The sequence below is a fragment of the Epinephelus fuscoguttatus genome, linkage group LG17 (assembly GCF_011397635.1).
Source record: "Epinephelus fuscoguttatus linkage group LG17, E.fuscoguttatus.final_Chr_v1".
NCBI lineage: Eukaryota > Metazoa > Chordata > Actinopteri > Perciformes > Serranidae > Epinephelus > Epinephelus fuscoguttatus.
In genome coordinates this window covers 36,181,470-36,204,356 of record NC_064768.1, presented here as the reverse complement: position 1 = coordinate 36,204,356, position 22,887 = coordinate 36,181,470, and the positions used below count along the sequence as shown (strand labels likewise).

General features: G+C 42.9%; 2 protein-coding genes across 3 annotated transcripts in view; one reads left to right on the top strand and one right to left on the bottom strand.

The window, feature by feature from the left end:
• Positions 1 to 22,887, top strand: part of LOC125904589 (trophoblast glycoprotein-like) — a 567,815-nt gene that overhangs the window by 109,667 nt on the left and 435,261 nt on the right. The window lies entirely within an intron of this gene.
• Positions 1 to 22,887, bottom strand: part of LOC125904571 (retinoic acid receptor beta-like) — a 262,875-nt gene that overhangs the window by 51,060 nt on the left and 188,928 nt on the right. For both annotated transcript variants that reach the window (XM_049602062.1, XM_049602063.1), the window contains one exon: positions 6,675 to 6,816. In XM_049602062.1, coding sequence (XP_049458019.1) covers positions 6,675 to 6,816 — 142 coding nt within the window. The remainder of the gene's footprint in view (positions 1 to 6,674; positions 6,817 to 22,887) is intronic.

Genomic DNA, 22,887 nt, shown 5'->3' with positions numbered 1-22,887 from the left:
AAGCTGACAATGGTGAGTAGTGTTTCAAAACATAGAATACACACAGTGTTTAGATGTCTGCTCAGCTAGTTAATTAACCACAGTGTATAAAACCAAAAAGATGAGCTGAAAGAAACTAAAATGCAGCGTAGAACTGAGGAGAAATGCAGAGTTTGGTGATAAGTCTATATAGATTTGTAACTACGAGCAATACTTACGGTCAATCAGAAAATAACTCTCTATACCAGCAGACGGAGGTAGTCTGTAATTGTCATTCAAAAAGGGAAACCGGAAGACTGTCTTGACGCTAGTTTGCCAGTTAGCTCATTAACAACACAATCCAGCGTTGAAAGACCAGAGCACATTTACTGTGCGCCAGTGAACAAAAACACAAACCATCACGAAACGTTTCTGCTAAAGAGCTCATTGACTAAAGAAAAATATCCTTAACTTGTAACAAGTTTGTTTTGATGTAACTCTCTTGACTTAAGCTCTTTGTTTACTTTCCTCACTTCCAGTTTCACTTCTGGTGTGCTGAGCTGAGCTGAGCTGCCAATCAGAGTGATTTCATTCAACAACAGGCTCTGCAGTGGCTGACGCCGATTTAACATGCTCATTCAGTGGGAAAAAAATCAGACTAGCGCTGATGAGGGCCAATGGTATGAACACTCCTCACTGGTAAGGGCGGTAGATGCTCACCAATGGCCCAGCTTTGCCTAACTGCTGACCGTCGGCCAGGTGTGTAGGGGCCTTAAAGCCAAATTATTTTAGCTCCAGTGCAACTCCTTACAAAGTCACTGGAAAATCTCAATAGAGTGAACTCTCTTTATCTGGTACAAAATGAGAGACGTACCCCTTTAGTATTGGTACTTGATACCTTTATGGTATTGACCGAAAAAACCCAGTGCCAAGTAGCACCGAAACTTCTCCAATCAAACAATTCCTGAATTGAATCCTTTCTGCATTGCAGTCTGATCCCGAAACCATCCCAGCTCCCTGATGAGCAAACTTTTTGTTGTTGCCATCTCCAGACTTGCTGTGCTCTGCCCAATTAGCATGAGCTAACACAGCAGCGGCTAACATCCAACATCGAGCCGTTAAACAGTCCCAACAACCTCAGGATTAGGATTGGAAATTTCCACTTGACGAACACCTACAAGGTATTTCAAAAAGTAGTAGCTGGATGTCTATGGAATTTTGGAAACAGTGGATTTCTCTGATGATATCTGCCATAGCTTTCCTCACCAGGCGCAAGTCTGAAGGGGATTATGTGTTTGGTCGAGCATGTGTGTGTGTGTGTGTATCTGTCTCTCCGCAGCTAATCTCCCAAAATATTGGATCTATCAGCCAAATATTTTTTGTTCAAATTTATGCCTGTATGCTTAAAGACCTCTCATGGTTGCAGTGATTCACAGTGTTTGAAAAACTCCTCTTATCCAACCTTTACGGGGCGCAAGTGATCAACAAAATCACACAGCACAAGCCTTACCAAGTCTGTTGCTGGCCACATTGTGGCCTTCCTTGTGGCTCAAAAACCGACATCCATAAAAAAGTGTGGCCTCATTTTGAGTCTGAGCAGCTGCAGATTAATCTCCTACCAGATGTGTTATGATCCACTAAAGTTAGGCACAATACGAGATGACTAAATCCCCATTTTTTGTTATTTTTACCGCCATCTTGACTGTAAGGGAGCCTGGAGGGAGAATTGAGTGAGATTCAACTCGTCTTTGTTTGGGAGGGGAGATGGAGGTAGGGCGGGGTTTTGTCGAGGTTTGTCTCCATACAGCCTGTCTTCTCTGGTTACGCCTTGGTAATTTCACTTGCATATTGTCTCGCCTTCATCCCACTACTGCCGTGCATTCACACCAGACACACAGCCTGCCTGGCACTTCACCTTTCCCACCCACATGCCCCTAGACAAACCCGGTGGAGCTCTGCACTGTACTGAGTGCACTTTTCTAGCTGCTAATAGATTTAGGACACAACTGCAAACCCTGTAGTCCCTACAGTGAAAGCAACGTCCAGTGAGAATGGACTTTCTGTTGTCGGTGTTCAGAGCAGCACACTGAGGACACCACCCAATCACCTTCATCCGTGGATATATGAGAGGGAATATTCCCCTTTCTCATCAGTGGCCCTGTGGGTGGGGGGTTGGGGGGGTTAGCCTGAGGATATCAAGACATCATCTTTTCCATGACTCCTCTGCTGAGGTGTGAAACAGCATAAGAGAAAGGAATGGTCCCCCCCTGAGGCTAATGGAGCATGAAGTGGACCTGAGCTATAAATGCTGATGCAATCAAAGGATGCCAATAACCTGTGAAATGCAAACTGTTCCTATGGATGACAATGGAGCAGGGCGAACATGAGGCCATTGGCAGCAGCAAGTCACAGGGTTCCCCAAATACACAGGCTCTGTGTCCTTTTGTGTTTTTCTCTGTTCATCATATAATTTCTCAGGTCCCACTGCGTGGATGCTAAAACTTGGTGAATGATGCAACACCTCCTCGCAGGCTGAAATAGCGACAATAGGAAACGTATATAGGACTGAATAATGTATGAGTCTGATCGACTATCATGTGATTCAACAGCTCTCAGTCATCCCCACATCACACTGATAAATACATCACCAGATCAGATCTTATCTGACAGATACAACGCTGTCCACCACAGGCCATGTGTCCCTGATTGTCATCATACAGGCAGATCTTGTTAATTTCAGTTAAGAACAAATCCATGAATGTGTTGGTATTTATCTTTAATGTTAAAGAACAAATATCATAAAAAGTTTTTAATAAAAATGTGGGTCAAAATCCAATCTAAAAAATACAGCTTGCAATATACTGTGTTTATTTTCCTGCTCTGTAAAACAGGCATTTGCATTTGCAGCTCATTTGCATTAAATATCCAATTCTCTCCTCACAGTCTATTACTGGAAACACTTTTTTCCTCCTCCCAGTGTGCACTGTAAACAATACTGAATAGTGTTCTCATGCAGCAGGAAATATAATGACGTCTGAATGTGTGGGGACATTACGTCCGGGTGAAAATAGGTCCATTTCACAGCACACATTCTGACTTTTTAGACTAGAAAAAGTACATGTGTCACTAATAACATTAACAATGGCTCTGTTCTTTTCAAGTGTCCCCGTAAGCCAGCGTGAACAATACCAGGACTGTGAAGCTGAAGCAGCTGAATGGAATCCAGCCATCGAACATTTTATTGTTAACACCTGTGTTTTTACTGTGACGTGTCAAAATGTCTTCTGTGAAAAAAGGCACCTCAGTTTGAAGAGATCGTTCCTTTAAGGGCCTGAAAACCCTCAAATGTGAAAAAAAACTCTTCATATAAGGATGAAAAAGTGTATTGATAAATGAAAAATGCAACAAAGTGCAATGGAAACAGACTCAGCGAGTTAATCATGACCTATATGACGCATGTGACTTAAATGTCACTGAAGCTTCCAGTGAGGAGATGAAAAATGACAACAGACGAGAACAGATCTGTGTGGAGCGTTGAGGAGACTGTAACCTTCCTCACATTAACACACGAAGCAAACAGAAATGTCACGTTTTTTTTCTTACGTTTTTTCCCCATCAACCTTCAACCATTTCAGATTTGCACACATTTAATTACATCACTTCTTTGCACCTACTTCTTCTGCAATGGCATAATAGCACCTCTGGAGAATTCGCATCGCCTACTGTTTATCTTGATGAACCAATACCAAATATTCACATAACAGTGGTAAACAGGGCCATTACTGTAGCAGAACTATTTGAAAATGTGCGTGGAGAGGTCGTGCAACTGCGTGTAATCAATTATCAGATTAGTAAATGTGTAAAAGGATCTCTGAATGTGTACTGAGATTTGTGAATATGCACAGGAATCTGCAAATGTGTATTCAGAATCCCATTTATAAAATTAAAAAAAAGTCTGCATGCAGATTTGCAAATGTGTAGGCAAATCTGTAAATGCATACAAAGATTTTCATGGTTGAAAAGTCAGTGCGGGTAGAGCGGCACAGACAAATTTCTATACACATTTGCAGGTGAAGACAGAAGTGAAGATAGACGCACGTGTAAAGAAACAGCCAATTGAGAGGCCTGCCTGAGTTGTAACTGATGATTTGTCTGAATTTCCAGCTCTTTAAAATACTTTGGGGCCAGTTGACAAAGAATGGATCGCAGCCGCTTATAACACCATGAATTGAGCATCACTTGCGACCGCTATCTGCCCGTCTCAAGGTTGAATTTACTAATGATATTACAACACAAAAATCCCCAGAAAATTTGCCCGTTTTTGCATTTGATAGTATAGATGCTGCCTTTGTGCCAAGAACACAGTCGGCAGAACAAAAGCAAGGACAAAGAAAACGGAAATTTTCAGACTGTGAGCTACAGGTCCTGACCAATGAGGTGCAGAGGCATTCCTCCAAAAAAATTCCTCACGCAAAGAATTTAAAACTTGACAGAGAGAAACCATATTTGGAATTAAATATCCTAGTTCACTTACCACCAAATCACTAAAGATGCTGATGATGTCACATTTACAAATCTGACTACACAAACACAGATGTCAGTACGCATTAACATTTTTTTTTTTTTTACACATTTACAAATACACAACTCCCCCCACACATTTGCAAATAGTTCTGCTACAATAGTGGCCCCACAGAAATGTGCTTTAATTCGCATTTTCTTTTTTTCAATTGAATCTTTAACTGTCTGCCTCTTTTCTTACACCTGGTAGTTCCACCCAACTTGAACCTGAGCGGCGGGTAGAGCCGCTCTTGCTTACTTAGAACAGACTCAGACGGAATAGTAATGACTCAAAATTAGGTCATCCCAAGATTCAAATGTGAATGTAGGTGCTTCTCCTGACAGGCAGCTTTTATGACACAAGTTTTTTGATGTCACTTGCAGCTTGAAAATCCCAAAAACGTATAAGGAATTCAAAATATTGGGAATGTTAAACTCTTACAAGAGAAGCTGGTTGGCTAAACACAATAGATTATGTTTCTCCCTCCTGTGTTGCTGCTGTATCTCTGCTCAGTGCATCCTATACTGCAGAACATCTCTCTGATAAGCTCTGACAAAATGCAACTACTGACTCTGACAGCATGATGAAATGGGTTTAATAAGCTCGTCTAATTAGCATTTCTGGCCTTGTGTATATTTACGCAGAGGTGCATCAAACATTTGTGTGAGGACTGAGTTCTCCATTACATCTCATCATTCAATAACAGTTTATAATCCACACCTCTGAGCCAGGTGAGACATTTTCTGCCACTGGAGTTGAGGCAAGTTAAGCAACAGAATTCAGCGTCATCAACATTAACCCTCTTCACAGAGGACTAGTGTTACCTGAGGACCTCTAATCATTTGTAATAACTGCAGAGGTTGTCTGAGGTCTCAATCCTGTGCGAATCTGCCATGTCTGTAATTTGTGACGTAACAATTCCATGAAATACCTCCCATAATTCTCCAAACACAGAGCATGTAATAATATTAGTCAAGTGCCATTCGACATCTCTGTGATTTGGAGTTGTACGTAGGTGTTTTATTTTTTACTCCTTTCTGCCTTTTTCCTGACTGAGAATTATGGAGGCTGCGCTGGCAATTATAAATAACAGCATTTGGGTGCAGGAGGCTCGTTGTGCTGCACAGCATGGAAACACATTCTTAGACAGAACAAGCTCAAGGAGCGAAAGAGCAAAAGATGATGAGATGGATGACGTGACAATGTGTGGCGGTAAACTCAAGTAAAAAACAGACTTTGCTTATCCTGTGCCAGTGTGAATGCTAATGTGTTGCACAACACACACACCGAGGAGTGGGGTCACACTCAACTCAACAAGTGATCTTGTTGAGCTCTACAAGAACGGCATTTAAAGGCCAGAAATCAAACCTCAGTATTTTTGAAATGTTTCCTTGGTGTACAGTGTGAAAAGTTGAACTGCCTAACGTGTGTTCAGACAGGTTTGTTTTCTGGATAAGAAGTTTCATGTTGTATTTATGAGATGAGATGCTTTTCTTGATTTCTTTAACAAGACTAATGAGTAATGTTCAACATATCTGTTGTCAACATGCTTTTATTTTTAGTCTCGCAGTGTTTAAGTTTGCTTTCTTTTAGTATCTGTCTTGTCATATCCTGTTATGTCCATCTGTCGTGGCCTAATGTTTTATATGATAGTCATGAAGGAGGACAGGAGGTGAAGATGCACACATTTCTGAAAATAACACGTCTTTGCTCCCTGATGGCACACTATAAAAGGTGATTACATTTGTCTTTGATACAAACGTATAATCCTGTAAAATTGAATTAAAAAAAAGTTTAGAAAATAAAATTAAATAAATCTAACACTGATGCAAATTTCATATATTTTGTAAAAGTTGAAGGAAAGGTTAAAATGTTTTCATATTTCCCCAACCTGGATCTGCCTGAATTATATATTCAGGGAAATTACCTGTGACTGTAAGTTAAAATAAATAAATGATATAATGAAACTCCAAAATTCTGATGATTATTTATTTATCTATTTATTTAAATTATTATTTTTATTTATTCTTGTTTGGGTGGAAAAGCAGGTGAAACAGCACAGAGCGGCGGATATTAAACCGCTTCTTTCAAACCCATGACAACATTTAATTCAATTCCATATCAGCACACTGTGTAAATTGGGTCTGAAACTCACACTCTTTGGACATTCCCACTCCAAAGCACTTCTGCAGGCGGCAGTACTGACAGCGGTTCCTCGTCACCTTGTTGATAATGCAGTTCTTGTCCCGGTGACACGTGTACACCATGTTCTTCTGGATGCTTCGGCGGAAAAAACCCTGAGGAAACAGACAGAGAGGAGGGGTGGTTCATGAAAAGAAGACTCTCACGAAGTTAACCTAATTTTCCTTCTAATCTTCTGTAGCCGCCTATTTTCTAAAACATCCACACAGCTTCATTTAAATTCTCCTGCCACTGGATATCATAATGTCACGACAGCCTGTGTAACAATGTGCTCGATGTTTTGTCTTTTCATTGCCATTAAGGCTGAGAGGAAAAAGGGAGCTGGTGTGTCCCTGCTGGGAGCTCTGTGGAGCTTCAAATGCTGGATTTAAGCTCAGAAACAGAGCACTAGTGGGAACAGAGAGTGAAGAACCTCAGGGTATCAAACAGTGAAGCGGCTGGTGCTGTATGGAAGAATAACAGAGGACTTTGGTTCAGCTGTGGGCGGGGAGCACCACGTCTGAAGGTGACATTGAGCTTCTGTAAAAGACCAAAGCCACTTCTCTTTTTCAAACGAATGCTTTCATTGTGATTCACTAAAACAGCAGTTGAGTAATAAGTCGTAATTTGGCTTATTACATGTTTTAGTGTTACGGTAAAAGAGATATAAATAAATTAGTGAAAAACATGTAGCTCTATATACACTTGTGACCAGGGTTTGGATTACACAGTGGCTTTCGGGGGAGTCCTATTTTCCGGTGTGGACAACCACTTAACAGGTCACATGCATGCACATACATATAAGGCCGCAGCAGTGCAGTAAACTGCAGGGTTGCTGTGAAAAACATTATACTACTACTATAACAGGCAGTTAATACTGTTAGTAACATTTCATAGAGGCAAAATAACAACATTAGAATTAATGAAGACATTTAATAGAACAATCAGAGCAAACAAAAACAAAATCACGAAAGCAGGGGGCTACAGATAACACCTCTCTGCTTCTCATTCACACCCCTTCAAGAACACTTTAACAAATACCTGAGCATTATTTTGCAAACAACAGCAAAATTAAAACAGCTTCTGCGGCTTGCAGCTCCCCCTCTCTCCTCCTGTTCCTCCATGTCGCTCTGTTGCTTACTTAATTTGTGGCATGCTGCCATGTATGAATTGCCACAGTCAGGAACACTTTAGTCAAAGAAAAGTTTATTTCCATTTGCAGTATTATATTTGGCGGTGTGGCTCTGTTCTGGGGCCTCTCTGCCTTTCCTCTGGCCTACGCAGAAAGCCTCTTCTACATGCTTACATGGAAAGCCTGGGGCAGAGAGAGCACACCTTTCTGCCCTTCCACATGCAAATGAGGAAAGCCTGAGGCAGAAGAGCAAACCTCCCTGCCCTTCCATGCCCCTACATGGAAAGCCAAAGGCAGGGAGAGCACATCACTCTGCCCTTCCATGTGCAAATGAGGAAAGCCTTAAGGCAAAGAGTCAAATCCCCCCTGCCCTTCCATGCGCCTGCATGGAAAGCCTAAAGTAGGGAGAGCAGCAGCAAAGACCGGGAACAGAACAGAGCAGCATCAGTGACAAACAGAAATGACACTGGTAAGTCAGACGCAGCATGAAAAGGAGGAGCTGGGGTGGAGGCGGGTTGCAAAGCAGCTTGCAGAGGAAGCAGCAACAGTAGGCAGGCCAGAGCAGTTTAAATAGGGCGCCCTGAATGAGATTCACCAATTGGTTGCATAGAAAGGAATCATGTGATCTATCAGCTGACTGCCTTCCATCAATCAATAGTTGCCTAAATCCAGCCTTGGTTGATGGACACCATTGCACAGATTATCTTTTCATGAGTGGGAAAAATGGAAAATGGCAGGTCACGGTGCAAGAAAAACTTGAGTACCCAAACCTTAGAAACACATATTTCCCTTACTAGTTGTAATGTTTTGAAACCTGACATTGCTCATGGACTTTTGAACTTGATTTGCGCCTAGGATAATTTCTAACGCCATCATTTAAAAATGTATTGTATCTTATCAGCATTTTCTCATATTTTTCTTTTAATATTTCATAATGTGTTAGGTATATTCCAGCCGATGATGGCCACAGGCGCCACCTTGCTTACTGTAACTTGTTATGACCTGTGTCTTTTTGCAGCCATAAACAATTTCAATAGCTTACTTGTCTAGATCAGGACCTCAGTGCCTTCATAATAAGAGATATTATTTCCAGTTTTTGAATACCTTTCAGTCAGCATGATGCCCTCCACGAAGAATCTGCACAGGGTGAACACAATAATACATTCACACTTTTTAAGATTCATTCTGTAGCTATTACGCTTGTGTGATGCCAAAAATTACCCTTTGAGCCCTCTTGATCTAAAATCAAATTTAACCATGTGGTGTGACACCCCGTGTCCACTGCTGCCTGCTTGAATGAAAGTGATTATCAAGACAATGTAGGTCCTCTTGGAAGTCTTGTTAAACAGAAACAGAGGCTGAGCTGAGCTTTGCTACATTTGTTGCTGAGCAAAATGACAGAAAGCAGAGGAGCATCTATAGGAAGCGGGAGTCGTCACTGATTTTTTCCTCTTGATATTAATTTGCCGTTGCTCTGAGGTCTTTTGCAATGATCGTCCATCATCCAGGGCCTTTTGCACATGTTTGCAGGCGTTTGTGCCTGAGGAGCTTCATTCAGTATGGGGGGGGGGGTTAAAATTCCATTTACCATAGCTGCCTGTGACGGATGGGACCTTGCCTTTTCATTAGTGAAGCAGGATGCATGATGGGTAACAGATTAGATCACAGGACTGAAACGGCTGACTCTGTAGCCCATCTCACTTCGGCCTCGAGCATCTGTCAACCTCTGGACCGCCCCCTTGGTAGCACAGATACTAACCTGCGCAGCCAATCGTGTGTCAGCCTTGTTGACACGTGAGCGGCCTGAGGTCACCTCCCCTCAGTTGGTATTATTCATTTTCTTAATAGAGGCCTTTATCCTGGCTGATGTAAGTCGAGTGTGTTTATAGACATTACCTCAGGGGTCTGATGGATGACCATGGAAGCGGCCTGCATCGCCATCAGCTGCCATATAAGTGTGTTCAGGTTGGGTGCAGAACCCAAGGCTACTCAGGTACTTATGTCATTCAAAGCTGAGAGCATGCAGGTCACTTAGCCTTGGAAATCTATGTGTGTGTGTGATAAGTGCTATACAGTGTGCTGGGGGTTATACTGGGAGCTGGAGCAGCTGCAGTTTGCGTGTTGTGCACTTCCTGCCGACCTATTCTCAAGATAGATTTGCATTTTGTGAGCTTCAGCTATTTGGGGAAGATTTGTTGACAGTTCAAGGCCTGAGCTGCGATGCTTTTAATTTAAACTTTCTTTATCCACAGTGTGGATATATTAAGTATGTATACAGATGGGGAACAGAAACAACACTTTCTTTTCAAAGTTATGGATGTAAAATGTTTTATGTGTTATGAACAGAAAATTTATTTTGTCTTTGCCACGAGAGGTGTTGTTTTACCAAATGAGGTCCTGATTAGGCCATCTTTATAACCGTTTTCATTGGAACTACTTTCTACTGACAAGACAGTCATTAGGAAATTTCCTGGCAAGTGGGTCTCTGCATCATCCAGAGTAACAGGGACAACATTTCTGCAAGGAACACAACTATCAACTTTACAAAATGTAATGTTCAATGCTGTAAGAATCTGTCAATTCCATTCACCTCTATCCAATGACAGAAGAGACATAAAACTCAGCAATCTTAAACCATGCACAAACAAATCCAAAACTCTCAGCTTAACTAGATACCAGTTAATTATTTTATGATGTGGGTGAACGAACCCTTGATCAGGACATAACATCTTGCTAAAAGACTAAACCAAACAGGTCCAACGTCCCATGTGAAATGAGAAAGTTGTCCCAGCTGGTGGGCATTGCTTGCTACTTCGGTCAACTATTTTTTACATGGCAACCGGGTCTCAAACATTCTCATGTTACAGCTAAACAGTACACTAAAATATATTTCTGAAAACATTTGAGGCAAGAAATAGACAATGCAGTAACCGAACCTTGATTCATACTTGATCAGTGCGGTCTAGTTCACCTAACAGCAAGAAGGTTCCCGTTTGAATCCAGGGTGGAGGGTTTTCCTTATAGCAGCATGGGCTTTCTCCAGGTGATCCAGCTTCCTCCCACAGTCCAAAGACATGCAGGTTAACCCTATGGGCCCGAACGACGCATAGTGCGTCCAAATTCACACCTGTTCTTCTCTGTGGATTTTCTCCGTGACCATGCATCATAGTGAGAAGCCACGCATATCACGTGAAACAGCAGAATCATAGCTTTCCGACAAGACCACTTGTCGGTAGTCCAATGTTTTCACAGTGAAAAAAAAAATGATAAAGTTACACTAAAATGATGTATAACAGAGCTTTCGTATAGCTTTTCACACACATTACTCTTGAATGGATTACTCGCGAATGCAGGCTCACACAGAAATGCCACGCATTTCACATGAAAGCGCAGGAGCAGAGCTTTCCAGGGATACCACACACATCATTGTACTGTCATCCCATCATGCTATAAATCCAGATTAATTGTCTACAAAATAAAAACCTGACGAATTTCTTTACAGCCCATTATACAGATCTTGTTATCAGTCACTTCATATAGTGAGGAATATCGTATCTTACCACGTCTTAGGCTTGTGTGTGTTTCTCCCTGTCTATCCACATTTGTAGTCCGGCTTTCAAGATGCAAATATCTCCATATTGTCCAGCTGACACTCCATCAAACTTTGTATGACAAGACCAGCGCACTTCACCTTTGCGCACCCAGACAAATGTAGCCTAATTATGCATGCTGACAGGGCCGTAGTCACCATATACATTGAGGGGGACATGTGTCCCCCCCCAATGCCCAAAATGCCCCCCAATATATAACTGAAACTGAAAAACAACAACAAACTTTGTTTACTGCAAACAAAGTAGCAAATATTATATTGGAGGACATCATTGCACTTGGTTGACTATTTTTCTGTGATCTTAGATGTAAATATTGCATGTTTCTTTCAGATAAAACACATTTTTGACTTGTGAATGAGTCAATGGAATTTCTTGCAATAATGAAAAAATACTGGCAATCATGTCCGCCTGGCACAAACCACATGTTTTGGACAGCTGTGAAGTGACACAATGTCCCAGCATCATGGTTCTTATATTGCCAGATTCCAGAGAGTCTCCCCTCTTCATATATGGCAGAATATGTCAACTTCCAACTTGCTATGGTGAGATACATGTAAAAATGTAAGAATTTAGTCACACGGATTTGTTTTTTTTCATTGATATAAAAAATAATATAAAATACAGGCACATAGAAGGACATGAAATGATGGCAAATCTGGTTAGCCCAGATTGTCCTGAAAAAAAAGGATATAGCATGTGTATGTAGCCTTTAGAAGGACTATGATATGAGCTTAAACGTAAAGGCAGTAAAAATACCCCAAAAACGCCTAGGGCCCATAGGGTTAATCGGTGACTCTAAATTGTCCGTAGGTGTGAATCTGAGTGTGAATGATTGTCTGTCTCTATGTGTCAGCCCTGTTCCATCTCAGGAACCGGGAAGCCAACAGACCCCTTAACATCACATGGTCTGGAACACCCCTTGAGCACTGCACCAACCCTGTCTACCTTGGTGTAACACTGGATCGCACTCTCTCCTATAAGGAACACGTCAAAAACACCAAACTGAAAGTTAACTCCCGAAATAGCATCCTCCGGAAGCTGACCAATTGCAAATGGGGAGGCACAGCACATACATTAAGATCTACTGCTTTGGCCCTGTGCTACTCTTCTGCGGAGTATGCGTGTCCTGTTTGGGAGAGATCATCCTACACCAAGAAACTAGACCCAGTGTTGAATAACACCTGCCGCTCAATCACTGGCTGTTTGAAGCCCACCAACATAAACAACCTGCACCTCCTCGCTGGCATTGCCCCTGCTGATGTGAGACGGGGAGCCGCCAGCCGAGTAGAGATGACCAAGGTCACCAGTGATGAGCGCCACCTCCTCTACGGACGTGTACCCCCAGCCCAACGGTTGAAGTCCAGGAGAAGCTTTCTCAGCCATGTCCAGCCCCTGATAGCATCACGGGAAGAAACCAGAATCCAACTATGGACATAAAGGCTTGAGGATGACCCCCCTCCTATTGACATGGGTATCCCTCCTTCTGAAGCCCTCCCCCGGGCTCAGAAGCACCATGGGTCCAGTGGAAGACGCTCAACCGCCTGAGAACAGGAACAGGGTGATCAAAAGCTGCCATGGCTAGATGGGGATATGAAACTGGCCAAACCACCTGTGAAGAAGAAGCCCTGTGATAGCCTGGTTCCAGACCATAGACCCCGCCCACTCAACTGAGTAGGCCTGCATCTCTGGTCTGGTATACTGCAATGAATTTGCGATTTATCTCATCCAAACGATGGACGGACCAGTGAACGCCGGGGGTGGGGGCTGGTCTAGCGAATAGCCAATCAGCGCCATACTAGTATCAAGCTGTACACTGGTGGGTAACTGGTGAGGACAGCAACAATGGCGACCGCTACAGATCCTAAAGACCACATTAACGATGCTATCGAGGTATTTCGCCACTACTCGCGTTAATGGAGGACCAAATTAAGGAAGCTGCTAAACTGGATTTAACAGCGCTGCAGCTGGGCGTGCACGACTACAGAGTCATTTTAAACAGGCAATGCTCGCTTGTTTTCGGCAGCCCCGAGGCATGGATACTAATGACGATTCTGGGTGAGTCGTTGATCTCTACTGATTGGTTAGGGAAAAATCAAATTCCCCCCCTTGTAAATCGCCTTCAATGGAGGCAATGTCAGACTGAAGGTTCTGGGAGCTTCAGTCTGACACTCAGGCTAGCCCTGTGATAGTCTGGTGACCTGTCCAGGGTGTACCCCGCCTCTCGCCCAATGACAGCTGGAATAGGCCCCAGTACACCTGTGACCCCTAACAGGATAAGCAGTTACAGAAAATGAATGGACAGATGAATGTCTCATTTGACAGTTCGACCGAAGTTCTTGAGCAATGATTGACACGATTAACACGATTGACAGGTGCGTTAGAGAACTCCACAGCTCTGATTACTGTTTTTTAGTACACCACTGACCGATCTAGTAAATGCCATTACAGGCAGTAGGAAGAGGAGTTGCCCCCTACTGGCCATTAGAAAGAATGCATGATCATGGCACTTCTGCATTGGCTTTCAGACCCAGAGATAACCCCTTGGGAGAAATGGGGCAGACCTGCATTGCCAAGTCATGATTACCAAGCTATGATTGGGCAATTGCTGTTCAAGGAAGGTGTTTGGCGAACAGTAACAATCATGAAATCATGAGGTAACGTCTGGCCTAGTTTCATTTACTCAATGCAGTCTCATTCAATATTTCTTTCATTGGTCTTAATGAAAAAGTGGAGTGTGTTCCTGGGGTTTGCTTTCCGTAGTCTGCGACAAATCAGTTTTTGCAGCACTAGATATTGACACCTTTCTGATTTAGTTGTGATCACAGAGAAACTGCAGCCTCCAGGAAAATGTACCAGTGTGGCAGAACAGTTACTTACATTATGGTTTTTTCCATAGCCCTAAAAGTCTGGTTCTCTGTCTTTAAGGACTCATGGAGTAACAAGGGTGGTGATGTAATAGTCACAAGACAAACCTTCGTTATATATAAGTGTGTATACTTTATTAAGGCTGTAATTGTGTGCATAATGTGTGTGCAGAAGAGGCTGTCTGTGTCACATTGTGTAACTCCAGTGGTTTTTCGGCAGCAGTGGTGAACAGATGCCACGACTCAGAGCACTTCATCTCGACAAGCCTCCAGGGAAACACCAGTGCCTGAGATGACACTGAGACTCACACAATCATCGCTGAGAATCACACAATCATCACATCTGCTCTTTTGCCTTGATTTTTTTCTTTTTAATCCCACTTATTTTTTGCTCATCTCTTTTTTCCTCTTTTCTCCTTCCTCCATCCCCTCTGTCTTCCTCTTCTCCTTTTATTCCTCTCCTCCGCCACAGGACAGAGTTGTTGACCTGAGACTGGAGACTGCTCTGATATTTGCCAGTGCGTGTCCTGCGGGTTTACTCATTTGAAGCTTATAAATGTGCAACCAAAGGACACCCTTGAGCTGAGTGTTGTACAAAGGTGTTTACCTAGGTAGAGTGCAGCGGGGGGGAGGGGGCTGCTGCTGCTGCTGGGGCAAAATAAATGATAGGATCAGAGGTTTCAGCTGTGGGGACACGCTGAGAATGAATCACACCTCGAACACAAGGATGCAGAGGAGGGCAGAGCTGCTAAACTCAGTTTACCCTCCTACAGTATCTGTCTGCAGCGTACAGCTGTTCAACTCTGTCAGTTCTCGCGGTACTCTTAAATATTTTTCTATAAAAGCTGCTGAATGGCTTCACTGCCAAAACTGAACTTCTTTTGAACATGATTTGAATCCAGCGGGACACTAAAATTTCCCATAGAAACCAAAGATAATAAAAGCAATCAAATGTATTTGTACTTATGTGAAATCAAATTTATAGACAGTAAAGATTAAGAGCTTCCCAGACCCAATTTTTAAACTAAGCTATAATAATCAAACTGCATTGTATTCTCTATACGTTCTCTTTGTAAGGAGAAGATAACAGAGTGGTAAAAATGGGTCTTAATTCTATATAATTTCTGTATTAAAAGAAATTTTCTTCCGCTTATCCAGGGCTGAGTCGCAGGGGATGCAGGCTACGTGAGTTATTCCAGAAGTCCCTCTCCTCATCAATGTTTCCCAGACCAGATCAGATAAATAATCCGTCCAGTGTGTTCTGGGTCTACCCCGGGGCCTCCTACCAGTTGGAAGGGTCCAGAAAACCTTTAATGGGAGGTGCCCAGGAGGATCCTGATCAGATGCCCAAACCACCTCAACTGGCCACTTTCAACATGAAGGAGCGGCGGCTCTACTCAGAGCTCCCTCCAGATGACAATATCTCTGCGGCTGAGCACAGCCATCCTACGAATGAAATCCATTTCGACCGCTTGTATCTGCAATCTCATTCTTTAAGACACTACCCAAAGCTCATCACCACAGGAGAGGGTCGGAACTTTGATAGACTGGTAAATCATGAACCTTGCCTTTCAGCTCAGCTTCCTCTTCTGTACAATGCCTGCATCACTGCTACCGCTGCGCCAAAAAGCCTGTCCAGCTTGTGCTACAAATCTTAAATTGTTATTATAGGACAGAGGCAGTTGATAAGCACGTTTAGGTCCAGACAGTGGTCAAGAAACAGAACAGTCGGCGAAGCTAAACTTGTTGACCATTCAATTCATTGTAAAACATACAGGCTTATACTTAGAGTGGGGGGATAAATCGATATAGCACAGTACTGCAATATTTTTGTGTGGCCATATCGTATCGTAACTCAGTGCCAAGTATCATTTTTTTAACATATAAATTATCAATATTACAAATACAAATTAAACTTTAGGTAGCCTACTACATTAATATAATCAATTATGCTTTCAGTCCACTAGATACATTTTGCTGCAAAAAAAAAGCTGCAGTGAGATGAACAGACTGAAAACGAAGATTACCCCGAGGTACTTAAAGTGCTCAACCACATCAAGTATCTCTCCACCCACCATGACTGATGGTTGCTGTCCCACTGTTGGCTGTCGGGAGAAAAACATACAGACTGGGTTTTTTTTGTGTTCAAATGTAGACAACAGTTTTGGAGCCAGTGGGACACTGGCACCGTGGCTCCTGAAAATATTGCAGCAGCTTCTTGGATTGAGTTGGCATGACAGTATAATACAGTGTCATTGGCATATAGTTGCATTTTTATATTTCTACAGACATTTGGTAAGTTACTGACATATAGGCTGAATAAAACAGGACCCAGTATTGAGCCCTGTGGTACTCCAGCAGAACAAGTGAGGTATGAAGACAGCGAATCACCAACTTGAACTGCCTCTTTTTAGGGTCTCATGTACCCACACAGATCTCTGTTTATCTGCTGACAGCCTCTCACCCTCAACCAGAGCTACAGACAGTACCCTCTGCCTCAACATGTCAGGGACTAGATACTAACTACTCTGAAATAAACAAAAATAAATAAATAGAGATTGATCACAAAAGGCAACCAGGCAAGGCGCCCTGCGACTTGCACCCTGCAAAACACTCTCTGTTTGATCAGGGCCTAAGTTGTTGAGAGGTAAAACTACAATGACTGACTTTTTTTTTTTTTTTTTTGGTTGGCACGTGAACGACTGTTAGGGCTTTGCCTCTTCTTCTCACAAAGTGCAGCTGCAGGCTACCAGTAAGCTGCACTGTGCTGTTGTTTATTTTTGCTCAGACTCTCACAAGTTACTGTGCCCAAGCCTTATAATGATAAGGGAAATGCTGTATTTTCTCCTGGCATCACGTTGACTAAAATGGTGGTGACATTCTTATGTAAACAAACACGCATGTAAACACAATGAGCAATATCGAAGTCAGCAAAATGATCAATGTATCATATGTTAATATTATCACAGGCCCGGTTTAGAGTGAGTAAATAACCTGTAACTGCATGAAGGCTATGAGTGTCTTTAGTCCGTTAGAAAGGTACATTGGTTAGTTTAGAGATGGTTTACTGTATTTATGGTCTTATTTTTTACTCCAGTGAAGCGATCTGTGACCTTGCTCTGTTATATTAAATCAACTTTACTTACTTACTCAGTGTGACTCTCTCACCATAGTGTCTCTCCACTCTATTCTGTAGATAAGGCTATGTTGAGATGTAATGTCAGGGCATCAGGGGACACGGCCCCAGCCACCTGGGAGATGAGGCCACTTCCCCCTGGACTGATAAACTGCACCTTAACCAAGATCATTATCCAACATCTTGTTATCTTAATGGGCCAGGGATAGGGTGTCAGAGCGACGGCCCCGCCATCTTAGGCCTTCTCATTTACAGATTAAAAAACGAAAGTGCCGCCCATTAATTATTTAGCGACAATCCAACCCCTTGTCCACCTGGCCTCCTCCTCTTTCTCTCTCCCTCCCTCTCTCTCTCTGTTCCTGCCATCGGCTGGCTGTCCAGCTCTTTGGACTCGGCCGCGGCGTTTTGTGTTGCCTGAGCATTCAGCACAGCCGAGGGGAGAGAGGCAGAGCGGCAGATTAGCTTTCGCTCTTAATCGTGTCGACATCTTATCACTGCCGTGGAAAGTGGAGAGGACACTGGAGACCCTGGGGGGTTCCAGAAAAATGAGGAGGAGAGGTAGAGTGGAGAGTAGGAGGGGGGTAGGGGGTTGATATTTATCCAGTTTATCCAGTTCAGGCTATTACTTACACCTGCAGTTCACTGGAAAGACACGACAGAGTTCAGGGAGGGGACTGGGCTGGCAGAACGAGTGGGCGTGAAAGAAGACAGTAAGTAAAGTGGGTTTCCTTAAATGTTCCTGTCCCATTTTAGGAAATGGAACAGAACACACTGACTACCATCATATGAAAACTCCAATGTTTGTACCTTTTTTAAGTCAGACACTATAAATGTCACTGATTGCACATATCAACTAGTTGTGGTCCGTTTAAAGAAAGACTTTATTCTCATTGTTCTGCTTAAATAATGTTAAAAGGGCTTTAATATCCTAAAATAATCCAGTACTTTGTAAGTCCTGTTATATAATCTCATAACCCCTTATGTAGGGACCTCTGAGACTGGAACCACTGTGCATAAGTACCTTTTATTCTGTTTATTGAAAAGTAATATGGAGCAGTTTGTTTGGTTCTAGTTATGTATTTGTGAAATTGAGCATAGCGTTAGATCAGGCAGGATATGATGTGAAGCTCAGTAGGCGCATGGAAGGGTGGGGAGGTGTGCTCTCTCTGTCTCAGGCTTTTCTCAAATGCGCATGGAAGGGCAGGGAGGTGTGCTCTCTCCGCCTTTGGTATTCCACATAGGCAGGTGGAAGGACTTTCTGCATAGGCCAGAGGAAACCTCATATTTCTACTTTGCTAGGACGCCCAGAAATACAACCTGGATGAAAATAACTATCTAAGATGTTTACACCCCAAGTGTAACTAGCATTGTTGGCCATGGACTCCTAGGTGATAATGGCATCTGCCTTAAAAAAGTATGTTGAAAATCTATGGATTCAGTTGGTAATGGGCAGGGTAATAAACATGTTGAATAGCCCTGCAGGCTGTCGACCAGAAAGGATCATTGAAACTAAAGGCAAAGGCAACTACAGTAACCACTTGTGACCACAGGGGTTGCCAAAATGCAAACATGGTACAGTAGAGATCATTAAACCCAGACTATGTAAACTTATTCTAAAGCGCAACCATTGTTGACAAATGACAAGTGCAGGATAATAAACAACAAAATAACACACTGAACTGACCTTTACTTTCAAGACTGTCAAATGTTTTGCTTTAAAGCAATCATCATTGATACAATAATTATCAAGCTTTTACCAGCCTCCAAACTATTTTGAAATAAAATATTTCCAAGCAACAGCAAAAAGCAAAAACATCTTTAGAAGGCTTTTCACACTCAACCCTTCCTCCTGTGAGCACATCAAGAACTGACTCTATGTGCCAAGTTGGTTTCTTTGGAAACAGAAAATGGGGAGAGTAGTGATGTGTTGTGGTTCACCTGCTGTATCAACTGAGGAAACAGAACAACAGGACAAAAAAAGGAACCTGGACTGCACAAAGACCGGCATTGTTACTGTGGCAAATGTGAAACCTCAACAGATAAGGCGCAAACAGAGCAGCAGTCAACAGCTACAACACGGAAAACAAGAGACAGCTCTCTCAGACCCCCACTCTTCTCTTCTGCTCCTCCTCCTCTCTACACCACCCCCCCGAAACCCAATCAGTGCTTATCTGTCCATCCGAGCACCTGAAGTGCACAGATGGACCAGGAGATACAGTAGAGATTGAAAGGCGAATAAGGGAAAAGTAGGAGGGAGAGGGCAAAAAAAGAGGAAGGGAACAAGAGGAGGAAGAAAAAGGGAGAGACAGCGAGCGAGAGGCCTGAACAGAGGAGCTGTGTGACTCACCCAACCTGCTCTGAATAGCTGCAGAGACAGAGAACCGGAGACCGAGTGAGAGGCATAAAAAGACAACGGAGGAGAGAATGAGGAGGTTTCAGATCACCCAGTCCTCCACAGACGCCCCACTGTGGCCCTATTCTTCAGGTTGCCGCTCGCCATTGAGCGCTCATCTTTCGGACCCGGACCTGGCGGGGGCCCCTGGAGTGATCAGAAGCCATCTTTAAGCTCTCTCACTCTCCGATGGGAGGTCTCCGTCCTGCTCACTTACACATTAACAAACACCACACAGAGTCAGACCTGTTGCTGACCTGTCCCATCCAGCACAGTGTGGGCTGGACCCACAGTAACAGCAGTGTGTTTCCAAAGTAAGGACATTTTGTCAGGCCTTCTTCAGGGTGTTAGGTTTCGGATTTGGTTGGGGTACACAGACAGTGTAACTAGTTATAAATATAAAGGGTTTACATGAAGCTGCCATGATACAAACTGGAAAACAGGATTGGAATTGAGTTCATTTTTGCACGAGTTTGAATTCTTTGAAGTCTGAATTCAGGTCAGTCTCATTCTGACTTCTCATGCACTGCTTCGTAAGACTTTATGAGAGGGTCTCATTTTTGTGGGCAGAGCTGGACTTCATCTCTAGATGTTTTTTTTTAACATTAATATCTTTGCATTTTTTACACTTGTGCAGTTGTGAAATTTCTACTTTGGTATTTTTAGTAGAAAATCAGCACTTAAACCTGGTAGAATTGCTAAGTACTGTCCCCTCTCCTGCTGGATCTCAGACTCGACTTGTTCCCTGATGTCTGGTTGTTCCAGGCGGTGAAGAGCTGAGTGCAGGTGGAGAATAAAGGGGTTTTTTGGGGAGTTTTTCCTTATCCGCTGCGAGGGTCATAAGGACAGAGGGATGTCGTATGCTGTAAAGCCCTGTGAGGCAAATTGTGATTTGTGATATTGGGCTTTATAAATAAAACTGACTGATTGATTGATTGATTGAATAACCACATCACTGTTGCACTGCTGTACCTCCTGATGTTCTGATGACCATCCCAACCGGGGACATCAGGACTATAAATGGATCCTCAAATCCAAGCAGATGAAAGGCTGAAGACAGCCATGCAACCAAATTGCCAAATGTTTTTTTGTTCATGTCATTGTATGCTTCTGTGACCACCATGGATACATTACATTTGTACCTTATTATATGGCAGAAATGTTGAAACTTATGGTTATGTTTAACTATAAAACACACTTGGTTTTGGGCTTAAAAAAACTGCCTTGGTGGCACTGATCTGGCAGGAAATGCATTGATGGTAACTGGCACTGTTCCTGGTGAGAAAAACAAAGTAGGGAGTTGCTAAAAAAAAAAAAAAAACCACATTCGTGGGCTAGAAAGCCACTGGAGAAACAGCTAAGGGTCACTGAAACATACACGTATGTTTAGGAGCTAAAAAGCTACTGAAAAAGAACAACAGGTCTCTACATTACATTTCATTTCATTCTTATTTTAGTATACATATTTGTATGCCAACGACTGCTTTGCTGGAATTGTTGTGCACATGACAGTAAAGAACCTGAAGTTGTCCTCGCCGCTTTTCGGACACAGGCCTCCTCGGCCGGGACATGCTGGAGCTCCCTATGAAACCAATCAGCCTAGGGTACAAGCAAGAGAAGGCACGCCTTGTACTGGAGCTGAAGGACTCAGCTGACCCACTCATAAAGAGTGCAAAAGTGGAGGGCGCAAGCTGAGGTAGACTGTGCCATCTCCAGTCCGCAACACTGGGAGGTGATGGGGTCAGTCCAGGTTGGTCGTGGGGTAGAGTGAAATCAGTGAATTGGTAAACTTATTAACTGGAATGCAAGAAAAGGAAGTGGTCGGCGCTTCCACTGAACCAAAAGTACCCAATCAAACTGCACGGCGAGATGTGACTGACTGGAACATAAAATTTTTTCCAGGTGAGCAACATGAAAGTAAAGTGTCACTACCATAAATTAGGCTTCAGTGAGAAAATGATATTCCTCTCGTCAGTGGTTGGCGACGGCGGCAGCTCTCCTCAGTTCTCAATTCTCAATTCAATAAACTTTATTGGCATGGCATTTCATGTGTGTTGCCAAAGCACAATTACAATTTAAGACAGTGAGTTCAGAAACAATTAACAACTGACTCACTCACTCACTCACTCAGAGCTCCTGTCACTGCCTCTTTGCTGAATTGTGAATGAGAAAGATTCAATTGATTTATCTGTTTGAATTAAAGTAAAATAAAACAATACATAAAGTGGTGCTCCTGTAGGGTGGTATCAGAACTGCATTAGGGTTTGAGGTTGATAGTAATAATAGTAATAATAATGATTAAAAAAACTGTAATAAATGATAAATGCTGAGCTGAGATGCATCTTTTCCACGTTTTACAGCAAGTAAGCAAATTTGTTCACAATAAAAGCTCCACAGGGAACCTTTAATGACAAACTCAGAAATAAATCCAAAGGGATAAAGGACCATCATTCACAGCTCAGAAACCTGTTTCAGCAGGCGAGTGCTAATTCTCCTGACAAACAGTAGAAAGGATTCATTCCTCAAACAGCAAATCACCCTCCACGGCAGTATGTGAAAAGACACTTCATATACTGTTGCTTCAGCACACACGTCCTCAACAAGCCGAGCTCTGTCCAAACACAGGCACACTACAGGAAATACACACAAACAGCAAGTCTGTCCTTTTAACTGGCCATCTACTGATGAGTGAAAAAGACATGAGGCAGTATCACCAGTTGAGCAGCAGATTGCACTGCAGGGAGAGGAGAAGGATGTTGGGGCATAACAGTCATATCTATTTCCCGTCACACCTCTGCAGCGCTGACCCTCTCCGTTTGATTTTTCTCTCTCTATTAGCGCTCGGGCTTCTTTTATGTTGTACAATGTTGACAAATCACATTATGGAGTGTGTGTTAGCACCGGGGGGAGCTGTATAGATTACAGTGACAGGCAGAACGCAGGCAGAGAAAGGGCCCAGCAGATCCATGTCCTCTTTTTGCGCTCTATCTCTGCAGTAAACTGTCAACTCAACTGGGCTCTTTATCATCGCCGTCCTGCAACAGCAGCAGGG